This window comes from Phodopus roborovskii, unplaced genomic scaffold (assembly GCF_943737965.1).
Source record: "Phodopus roborovskii unplaced genomic scaffold, PHOROB, whole genome shotgun sequence".
In the NCBI taxonomy this organism is placed as follows: domain Eukaryota; kingdom Metazoa; phylum Chordata; class Mammalia; order Rodentia; family Cricetidae; genus Phodopus; species Phodopus roborovskii.
The window spans coordinates 7,002,542-7,014,087 of record NW_026126638.1 but is presented as its reverse complement, the minus strand read 5'-3'; the positions used below and the strand labels follow the sequence as shown (position 1 = coordinate 7,014,087).

The 11,546-nt window shown below is 46.6% G+C and overlaps 1 protein-coding gene across 2 annotated transcripts; it reads right to left on the bottom strand.

The window, feature by feature from the left end:
* Window positions 1-7,356: 7,356 nt before the first annotated feature.
* Window positions 7,357-10,857, bottom strand: Apold1 (apolipoprotein L domain containing 1). Of its 2 annotated transcripts, none has more exons than XM_051173197.1 (2): window positions 10,498-10,857; window positions 7,357-8,319 (listed from the first exon to the last, which is right to left on the bottom strand). In XM_051173197.1, the coding sequence occupies exon 2, from the start codon at window positions 8,314-8,316 to the stop codon at window positions 7,576-7,578; it is 741 nt and encodes a 246-aa protein (XP_051029154.1). In that variant the 5' UTR covers window positions 8,317-8,319; window positions 10,498-10,857; the 3' UTR covers window positions 7,357-7,575. The 2 variants fall into 2 exon arrangements, with proteins under 2 accessions (XP_051029154.1, XP_051029155.1); XM_051173198.1 differs by lacking the exon at window positions 10,498-10,857 and adding an exon at window positions 9,103-9,159.
* Between the last annotated feature and the right edge of the window lie 689 nt (window positions 10,858-11,546).

Here is an 11,546-nt window from a genome sequence, read left to right as displayed (position 1 = left end):
CTCGAACTCACAGAGATCTGCCTGCCTCTGCCTTCCCACCCAAGTGCTGGGATTAAAGGCGTGCGTCACCAATGGCCAGCTGAGAAGAATGTTTTAAAGTTAGGTCCTACCAGATCAGGAGTGGGAGTGAGGCATGGAGAGTGGGCACATGTGGTGTGGCGGTAAGAGGGTAGCCACATAAGAGTCTAAAGTTAGGGGATGCTGAAGTTTAGGGATGGGGCGGGGGGGGGGGGGGCTACCAAGGAAGAACCAGAAACATCTATAGAGGTTGTTGTGAGAATCCAAAAGAGGAGAAATGCTTTAAGAATTGACATGTGCAGGGCACTGGATGTGATCACCAGCACTCAAAACAAAACCAAAGAAGGAGGGAGGGAGGGAAGGAGGGAGGGAGGGAGGGAAAAAAACAGAAGGAATTAGGAAGCCAGGCCTGGGGAGACAGCTCATTAAAGTTCATGCCACAGTAGAATGAGGACATAGATTCAGATTCCTAGGACAGAACTATATAACTCCAGTGCTGAAGAGGTGATGGCAACTGGGTCCCAAGGACTAGGTTTCCAGCTAGCCAAAAGGGTAAGCCCCAAGTTCAGTGAGAGACCCTGTCTCAAAAACAAGGCGGAGGGCAATCAAGGAAGACAACTGATACCAACCTCTGTCCTTCACGCCTGCACCACCACACTCATGTGCATACACACATACACCACACACAGCAATTACTATTTGTTTATGTTTAAATTAAAAGTTGAAAGATAATTTCATAGTGTAAAACACCACGATCAAAAGCAACTCCAGGAGAAAAGGCTCTACTGCATCTTACAACTCCCTGGTCACACTCGCTCGCTCACCCAGAGAAGTCGGGGCACGAACTGAAGGCAGGGACCAAAGCGGGGACCATGGAGGAGACCGACTTAGTGCTGGCTTTTTCAGGACTTGCTCAGCCTGCTTTTCTATAACCCAGGACCACCTGGGAATGGGTGGCACCACGTATAGTGGGCTGGCCTCCCTCCTTAATCATTGACTAGGAAAATGTCCCACAGATCAATCTGATAGAGGCAATCCCTCAGCTGCGGTTCCCTCTTCCCAAGAGACTCTATAGTTTTATCAAGGTGACACAAACTAGCACGGGCAGTCCACAATGTCAGATGCTTTAGGGAAGTTAGAACGGAGTGTAAACATTAGTGTCTTACTGCATCTCAGAGGGTAATGTCAAAAATAAATCATCTGACCAGAGCATTATGACTTGGCGTTATTTAATGGAACCCAGAGTCTTACTCATCTTCACACCCATTTACTCACCTAGAAGCTTCCAGAAGTGAGTGCGTGCAATTGGACTAAAAGTGAGTGCACACCCTAGCAGGAAGAAAATGAGAGCTGACAACCAGGGACAGTGGTAGTTTTGATGGCATGATCTCAGGAAGTTTCTTTTCTTTTCTTTTTTTTAGTTTTTCAAGACAGGGTTTGTCTGTTTTGTCTGTATTGTTTTGGAGCCTGTCCTGGAACTCGCTCTGTAGACCAGGCAGAAAGTTTCATTTTAAGGAGTTTGTTAACTATTTTTAGTTTCTATTGCTGTGGTAAAACACCATGACCAAACAGGGCGGTGGTGGCACACGCCTTTAATCCCAGCACTCAGGAGGCACAGGCAGGGGGAATCTCTGTGAGTTCGAGGTCAGCCTGGTCTACAAGAGCTAGTTCCAGGACAGCCTCCAAAGCCACAGAGAAACCCTGTCTTGAAAAACAAACAAACAACAAACAAAAAAAAAAAAACCACAAAAATAAAACAAAAAACACCGTGACAAAAAGCAACCAGGAGAAAAGGATTTATTTGGCTTCCGCTTCCGCCTCACAGTCGAACATCGTGGATAGTCAGGGCAGGAACTCAAGGTGAGAACCTGGAGATAGGAGCTGAAGCAGAAACGTGGAGGGACGATACTCCCAGGGTCCTCCCTCCTGGCTGGCTCAACCTGCCTGCTTTCTTGTATCATCCAAGACCACCATGGGTGGCCCCATCGGCAGTGGACTGGGCACGCGTACATCAATCATCCAACGAGAGAGAGCACCACAGGCTAGCCCACAGGTCATCTTGGGGGGGGGGGAGACATTTTCTTAACTGAGGTTCCAGCTGACTTTAGCTTGTGTCAAGTTGACATAAAACTAGCCAGTACATCCAGTAACTGCTTTTTTCAAGTCTGTGTGATCTCTGATAACACTGAAGGTCTCAGCGCCTCAGCAGTTAGCACAAACTCCTAATCCCTGCTCTTTCCACCAGTTTTGTTTTCACAAGAGCTATAGCCTCACTTTTAGCTTTAGATTTTCTTTCTTTCTTTCTTTTTTAAAGGCACAATATTATTCTGTATCCCAGGCTGGCCTACACTTCCACTCTATAGCCCAGGCTGGCCATGAACTCATACTTTTCCTGTCTCAGCTTTCAGAATGCTAGGATTAGACACATGAGACACTCTAGGAGGAGCTGTATTCACTAGTTGAGTAGGTAGGAGCATAACTCTAGAATGAGAGAGACCATTCTATAACTCAAATCTTGGGTTGCTGTCATTGTGTGCCTTCTCAGGTTCCTCATAGTATCTAACAATACAAGGTAACTAGAGTGTCCACTTGGTAAGAGTATTGTAAATTAAATGAGATAATATGGTCAAATTGTACTTAGAACAGGCTAGCAAGTTCTTAATGATTGTTAACTATGATTACTAAATACCTTACCAGAAAGCTCTTATATTTTTGCCAGAATCTAATTTTATAAGCACTGAAAAAAGTATTGGTTTTGATTGTTGGCTTTTTGAGGCAGCATCTTTAGGCTAAGATGACCTCAAAATTATTACTCAAGGTAGCTGAAGCTGGCTTTAGGCTCTTGATTCTCCTGCCTACAGGTCCCAAGTGCTGGGATTATATGCATGGATTAAATGCATGCACCACCAAGTCTAGCTAAAGTAACAACAATAATAATGGTTTTTAATTGCGCTGTAAGTATTATGTAATTAAATCATAAGGTGAGGGCAGTGGTGTTAGTTGCTAGAAAAAGCAGCTTCCACCTATGGGAAAGGTTTTTTGGTATCACTCCCTCCCAGCTCTACCTGCACAAACAGCCTCTCTCAATTTCAGCCGTCTTCATAAATTTGGCCATGGGGACCAGTCAGTATCTAGCTGTGGACAGGGAGCCCAGAGACCTTGACAGTGTCCCCTGGCTGAAGCTCTGAGACCAAGCAGGCTTCAAGCCTTTCTGCACCCCACTTTGGGCACAGGAGTGAGGGTGAGGATTGGGGTGTTACAGTGAAGCCACACAAAATCATTAAGTAGTAAGACCACAAAAAGCCACTCTCTCCACAGCCTCAGTGTCCATGCTGGACCGACCTCAGTTGCTGAGGATCCCAAATGTGCATTCCTGGTTCTAAGATGGAACTCACTAGCAACACAATTTCCCTTCAGACAACTCTGGTTGCTAAGAGAATGTTCCCAGGTCTTAGGGCTCTTCATGTCCAGCCCCAGCCTGCAGCAGGATTACATAACTACTTGCAAATTTGCCAAGAACAAAAGTAGCTTTCCAGTTTTCCAAATTCCTATCAAGAGAATCGTGGCGGTCAACGGAGAGGATGCTTACAGGAACTCTATAAGCATGGGACTCCAGCTTGTGGCAGGCTGTGGCTAACAGAGTGGAGCTGACACAGGCCATTGCAACTTCTAGGCCAGGCACAAAGTGCAGGTGCATAGATGGGCAATCAGAGAGAGAGACCATTCCAGAGTATCTGTCCCCACTGCTGGTGGCAACCACAGCTAGGCTTTTGCTTTGTTTTGGTTTTCAGTTAGGTCTATGTAGACCAGGCTAGGCTTGGATTCTTCTGCCTCCTACCTGGGGCTCCCTAGGGGTGGAATTTTAGCAATAGATACTGTATCTGACCACACCTGATAATTTTGAATGCTTTTTTTTTTTAATTGAGATGGGGTCTCATGGAGCTCCGGCTGGTCCTCCATAGCTAAAGCTGGACTTGACCTGCTGATCTCCCCACCTCTGCCTCCTGCCAGACGTGGCCTAAGTAGCTATGAGAAAATAAAGAAGCTTCGGACTTGAGCCACTGACTCCAATAGAAAGGGAAGGACTAACTGACTACTGTGGAAGGAATGAACTAGGCTGCTATATTCAGCTTTGTCTCTACTTATCTCTGTACAACCTCTTTTTTACATTTATTTATTCATTTATTTATTTGTTTGCTTGTTTGGGTTTTTTGAGACAAGGGTTCTCTGTGTATCTTTGACTGGTACTCCCTCTGTAAACCAGGCTGGCCTCGAACTCAGAGATCCACCTGCCTCTGCCTCCTGAGTGCTGGGATTAAAGGCATGCGCCACCAGTGCCCGCCACCTACAACCTTTTTTTAAAGACTATTTTTATCTATGTGTGTGTGTATGCGGGTCTGCAGGTGACCTTAAAAGGTCAGAAGAGGGAATTAAATCCCCTGAAGCTGGAGTTCCACATAGTTGTGAGCCAACTAAATGGGTGCTGGGGGAAAAAAACAGCAAATAAATGCCCTTAACCACTGAGTGATTGCTTCAGGCCCCTGCACAATCTCCTTGTCTAATTTATTTTTCATACCAGCTACTGAAGTAGAGAAATGTGAAGTTGACCGTCCGACCCAATCTGCAACAGTCTCCATACCCTCCTATCCCTTTCCCTGAAGCCACAACTTTTACCTTCGACATTTGCCCTATTGGAAATGGCAGGTGTCTAGGACAAATACACTGGAGTTAGGATCAGAATGCTCACTACAGATTATTTCTTTTTGTCTTTCTAAGATTATTTTATGTGTATGAATGTTTTGCCCACATATATGTATGTATACCATGTGCATGGTTGGTGCCCTCAGAAGTCAGAAGACGACATCCCGTGGAACTGGAATTACAGATGATTGTGAGCTCCATGTAGGTGCTGGGAATGGAACCCTGGTACTCTGCAAGAGTAACAAGTGCTCCTAATTGCTGAGCCATGTTGCCAGCCCCAAGGGTTACTTCTTAATGGAACGGAATGGCACTTTATTGGAGCTGTAGGATGCAGACCAAATGAATTCCCTTTGCTGTGTAACCATATAACTCAGAGGTCTGTAAGGCCAAGAAAGGAACAGAGAAACATTCCAACAGTTACAATAAGCATGTATTTCCCAAACCTGGCATCTCTCCCTCTCTCTCTTTCTCTCTTCTTTTGCAACAAATCCTTTCAACCTGTTTGCTTACAGAAGGGAAAGCTCACTCCAAAGTCCCATGAACAGAACAGACAATTTGTCTCTAGCATCAATTTTAACAAACTTTAACTCCTCTTAAAGCCTCCAATCTTGTGTGCATTCATGCGCCCAAGAAAGTGAATGATCCTTCTGTATCAAGCAGTCCCTAGTAATGCAGCTCAGATGTGTTTTCAGTTTTTGTTGTTTGTAGCTCCAGTGCCCTGAGACTCTCAGCCCTTTTGCCACGATGCCCTGGTTGCTTTTTTAATTACTGCTATATCCAACCTATTGATAGAAAGTAGACACTCTTCCACACTCGCAAACAGCAGACCACTGTCACAAACTTCAGAACTTTAGTGCTAAGATATTCCCATCTTGGTTCATAGGGAACAGCTCAGTATTGGGGAAATACGATCCAAGATGAAGCATCAGTACATGACGGCATAAGAAACGGCTGTAGCTGGATGCTATAATTATGGTGTGAAATGTACTGCAGCATCCACATGAGGCAGTCTAGAAACGACACCAGTTTAAAAACAAAAAACAAGGGCATGGTGGCATACTCATTTAATCCCAGCACTCAGGAAGAAGAAGCAGACAGATCTCTGTGAGTTTGAAGCCAACCTAGTCTACACAGTGTCCTCCCCAAGAATCAATGACAAATTAAGCCAGGATATGATCCAATTACAATTTATAGGCAAATAAAACAAATATAGAACAGCAACCCCTCTCCCTCATGCCAAAATTACATTTCCTTGGACACAAGGCCATCATTGGGAAGCATAGGAGTTGTACAAATGTTAACATTAAATAATTTAAAAATACAGCCAAGGTTTCTTGGGTATGGTTCCAAAGACTTTCCAGCTTATTTTTTAGGATAACTTAGGAAGACGTTGAATAAATTAGAAGTACTTTGTTAAACATAGCTAACAGGTTCTTACAACCCCCAAAGTCAAAATGCAACCTATCTCTACTGTAACACAATCTCCCAAGACATCAGGTTTCCAAGATCTAAATGCTTCCTTCACATGGCTCTATTTGCCCTCTTCTCCCCAAACCAAATTACAGGTTTTTCTATTCAAGTCAAGTGTTCTGTTCTGGCAAAGTACCTTCAGGACACATGTGCTTAATCATCCATATATTCCACAATTCCAGACTCCATTTCCTAGTTTAAAAATTAGCTTAGTCTCTCTATTCAGGACTCTCGCCCCATCTTACTCACAAGGATCATGTAAAACACTAGAAGAAGCATTCCCCTCAGAGGGAAGAAGGATTCTTTAGAAATTAAAATTTGGCCTCTTGGAAAGAGAGTCCCATTCAAACACTTACTATTCTTATTATTGTCTAAGTGTGATGGTTAAATAAAATTAAATGTAAATAATAGGCAGTAATTAAATAACTCTTTTTAAATAAATAAAATTATGTCACCTGGAGTTTTCAGAGAACAAAGATGGCTTTTCCCAGGAAGTTCACATTCCTTTCTGTACCAGTTTCTACAAAGAACAAGCAACAGAGCCCTCTAAAGGGCTGTAGTGTTCCGTCTCCTATCCCGTAGGGGACAGAGTGACTGGGCCAGCCTCTCCTGGGCTTTCTATGAGAGATTCTGAAGATCACAAAGCCCCTGGGAGCCGTTCAACAAGTCTATTGAAGAGAGTCGGGTTTGCGATCAGAGTTTTATAATCCTGGGTAGCCTCGAGCTTACTACGTAGCCAAGGATGACCCTGAACTCCTGATCCCCCTGTCTTCATCTCCAAGTTCTAACCTTACAGGTATATACCACCACACCTGGCTGGAAATGAATATTGCTTGCCATCCTTTTCAAACGTTATGGCGCTTTGGAATGATGTCTCTCATTCTAAACTGACTGGGGTGGGAAGAGCAGGGAGAGTCAGCTCCGGGGCCCAGTTTGCAGCTACAACCCCAATCCCTACAAAGGCAAGGACAGGCCTTCCTTGTTGTGGATTCTGGAGTTCTGTGTATCAGAATGTGGACTGCAGAGTTGTAAAGCAAAAGTCTCCTCTGGCCAACCTTTTGAGAGTCCCAGGATTCCAGTAAGAACTTAAAGAGATCCCAGCGGAGGGACACCTCTCCAGACCTCAGCTCAAACCATCAAGGTGCGCCCCCCCAAGGGAGAGTCAGCCCAGCTGTGTGTAGCAAAAAGGATTCTGGCCCCCCACCACCAAAGTGAGTGATTAAGGTCACATACGCCATTGGGATTACAAAAGTGAAAAAGTCCATCGCACACGAGGAGTCGAGGACCGACACCTACAAGAACAGTTTGTCTTTTGCCCTCCACTTATGTGGCGTTTCCCCGTGGATGCTACAGATCTAGACCATCCCACGAGGGTAAAGGGTGTTCTTAGAAAAACAGCGCTGCGTCCTGATCAGCGGAGACCCTGCGGTTGTGGCCACGGCCGGCCTTGGTGCAGAGCTGGACCCGGGATTCCAGCTGCTCGCTAAGTTCATCCAGGGCACCGGTGCAGGACTCCAGGCTCTCCGACAGTTTCTGAATCTTGGCCTTCAGCACGGCCTGGCTGACTTTGGTGGCCCCCTCGGCACGCTTGGGGATAAGGAAGCCGCGTGAGCCGAAGAAGACGATGAAGTACACAGAGTTGTAAAGAGCCATGGAGGCGTCCCTCCCGCTCTGCAGCAGCTGGCGGTCCCCTCGGCCCTGCCACTGACAGAAGAACTCCAGGCAGCTCAGGAGCTCGCGCATCTGGTCCTGGCAGGTGGCGGCGATCTCCTGCACCCTCCGCACCTCCCGGGAATTGCAGAAGATCAGAGAGAGGTCGGACGTGATGGTGACTGCCCCTCCGGCGGTGGCCACCCCTAGGCCCACCGCCGACGCCACGAGCGAGGCCCCCAGGGTGACCGGGCTGAGTGACAGCCCCACGATGGCGGCCACCGCGCCGGCGGCGCTCAGAGAGCTGCCAGCCACGTTGGCCGCCAGGGAGCGCCTGCGGAGACGCTCGAGCCTCCGGGCCACTTCGCGCAGGCGCAGCACTTGGCCGTGCAGCCGGCCTCGGCGGTCCAGCAGCAGTCCTTGGAAGCGACGTAGCGCATCCACGCCCTGCGGCTCCCAGGCCGCCAGTCTCTCCATGCCCTGTGGGGACACAGACAAGCAGTTACCCCGGAGTCCCGCTGCCCCAGCCTAGAGCTGGCCGGTGCACAAGAGGGAATCTTCGAAGATTAAGTAGACCTAAGGCTGGAAGTGTGTCTTAATGGTAGATCGCTTGCCTAGCATCCAACCCCTACATTTAATCCCCGACGCTGCAGAACTAAATACATGAATAAATAATTAAATGTCCGTTACTACCAGTCAGGGGATTGGGGAGGGGGTGCGGTAGGTTACCACCCACTAGGTCATGTGTCAAGTTTTCAAAGGCCAGCTCTGGAGTCATACAAATTCTCAGAACCCGTTAACTGCGCACATGCAAATAGAGATTGAGCTGTCTTCTGCTTTTACTCCCAGGGAAAAGAATCTATGGATTTCATACTCTGGTTAAATACGAATTCAGCGCGAAGGTGGAGAGTACTAGAAGGCTACTCCAATACGAAGACTTTGCTCCGTCTTCCAGATGACCCTTGGACTAAAGGTGTAGTTCAGTGGTAGAGCCACTGCCTGGCATTTGCAAAGTCTGGTTATGATACCCCCATCCTATCTCCCCTCCTCCAACCCCTGGCAGTCAAGAACCAAGAAAAAGAGGACAACACTTTACAAGTGGCAAACTGCGAAGTAACAAAAGCTTTTCATGTGTGGAGACCTGTGTCCTCGGGACTCGAAGTACAGCAATTTCCTCTCTCTCTCTCCCCTCCCTCTTTCCTCCTCCCTCCTTCTAATCCCAACACTTGGGAAGCAGAGGATCATTGATAGTTCAAGGCCAACCTGTTCTAAATGTTGAGTTCTAGGCCACCCAAAGCTACATAACAAGCATCTGTCCCTGTCTCGAGGCTAAGAAAGAAAGGGGGTAGAATAGAGAGAAACTCACTGAAGGCTTCCTTGGGTGGAGTTGGGCCCTCCTTCCCTCCTGCCATCCCTCCAAACACATAACCAAAAGCTCAAAAAGGTACATAATTTGTCAAACTAAAGAGACTATTCTTTCTAGCAAGGCTAGCCTGAGCTACATAGTGGATTCAGGGTTAGCCTAGGTTACATGAAGTCTCGAAAGGGAGGGTAATAGAAAGATTAGGGCAAAGGAGTATGGGAGAAAGAGAAGGAGAAGCAGCAAAAGCAAATTATGCTTGAAAATGGCAAAATAAACCCTACTGGGCTAACTTAAACAAATAAATAATCTAACTTAGCTGCTTCAGAAAAGCAGACTTTATGTTTTTAATCCATTCTAAGATATAATTTTCTATTTATTCTAAGTTAGGACCCTAAGGTCCTCAGACATCTTGGTCTTTGGTGAAAACTTAATTAAAACTAAATTACATCCAGTTAATACTAAGTCTCTTCATTACAAAAGTGCCATGAAAAAAAAAAATAGACTAGCCAATAGACTTTTTTAAAAATAGCCAAGTCCCTTGTGGTGACACACTTCTCTAATCCCAGCACTTGGGAGACAGAGGCCAGGCCAGATCCTTGAGAGGCCAATTTGGTCTAAATATTGAGTTCTAGGACACCCAAGGCTACATAAAAAGTGCCTGTCTCAAGGCAAAAAAGAAAGTGGGCAGGGGGAATAACAACTCCCTGAAGGCTTCCTTGGGTCAAGCTGAATTGAAGCCAATAAAAGGTGACTAAAAGAGAAAGCTGAACATACCAGGGTAAAAGTTCATCTGTCCCCGTTGCCAGAGACCCTGATTTTCATACTCACTAGACTTTCTACTATTTAGAATGTCTTAAAAAATGTCAAATTAGCCACAGAAAGAGCATATCAAAACTGAAATATCTGGACAGAAGTTATTAAATGTTTTGATCTCCATTTGTTGTCTTTAAAGACAGGATCTTATACAGTCCAAGTTGGCCTCAAACCCCTGAACCTCCAGCTTCCACCCTCTGGGTGCTAAGATCTCAGGCTTGCATCCGCTGGATTCGCCAGCCAGAATTCATCGGCATCAGTGAGGATAGAGGATTTTAGAGACAGGCTGCAGATCCAACTGATGCTTTCCAGAGCCCTGTAAAGAGCCCCGGTCTCCTGACTCAGGGGTCCTACTGTTCCTTGTTGACCTCCATGAGCCATCTGACCAGTAAGAAGTTGTTCTGAGTACACGATGACCCAAGAGTTGACCCCCCTTGTCACCAACTCCATTTCAGACTCATCTCCTGCAACTCCCCACTTACCCTTCACTCCGGACTCCAGGAAGAAAAGTAGCAGGCTGTTTCTGGGTGAGCTAGCTTTATAGTCCCCAAGAACCAATGACCGCTCTGGGAAAGCCTTGTCTCATTCTGAGAAGCTGCCATTTCCTGCCCTGACCCCTGCTGCCTTCAGCCAGGATATGACATGTTGGAAAATGAGCCGCTAGCGAAGCACATCCCGTATTTAGGAAATGAACATTGTGTGTTCGCTTTCCCCTCTAAACGCAGGAAGAGAACCACAGGCTCTTCCCCAACTTGAAACAAGTGCTGTCATCTCCCAGTGGGGATACCCTGCCTTTCCTTTCCTGAGAATAGCTACTGACGCCATCGGGAGGCTTTCCCATATGCCCCAGGCTGCCCAATTATAGTGTTTCTTTGAGAGGCCTCCATCAGAGAATCATTTTTTTAAAAAAGAAATGGGAGGGACTGGACGACTCAACTACAATTGATAGAGCCACTCATGGTCCATTTCAAAGAGCGCTGTGGCTCCGTGAGTAGCTGAAACATGTGATCCTCTGAAGAGCAGCAGCCAGCACCAAGAAGCGCCTAAGAAAGCAAGGCCACACCCACGGAAAGTGCTGCGTGCAGTTTGGGGCATCTCCAGCTGTGGAGAAGACACAGGAGGTCTCAGAAAGGGCACACACACTGAAGGCCAAGTGCGTCAGAAAAATCACTGGGGTCAAGCTGCACACCGAGCTAATTATACATTGTCCAGGCAGCGGAGAGATGATGGCTTCCGGGGTTTTCATCCCAAGCATGGGCTGTAGCTCACATGACTGCTCAGTGAGTGGATTCTATGTGCAGATTCCTCAGCAGAGCCTAAAGGGCAGTTATCTATTATAGATAATGCAGGCAGGAAAATGAGGGCATCTCCTATGTTCTTGCCGAGCATCATAGTGGGGAAATATACCATATCTATCCCCGAAGCAGTCAGAGGTGGGTGCACCATAGTCGGGGAAACTAGTCATAAGGCGAGTAGCCAAATACAGGATCCTTTGTCTGACACTGCCAATTTCAGATTAGAAAGGCCAAAC

Excerpts from the sequence above, each read along its gene's own strand:
- Apold1 (XM_051173197.1), bottom strand. The coding sequence starts at position 8,316 with ATGGAGAGACTGGCGGCCTGGGAGCCGCAGGGCGTGGATGCGCTACGT.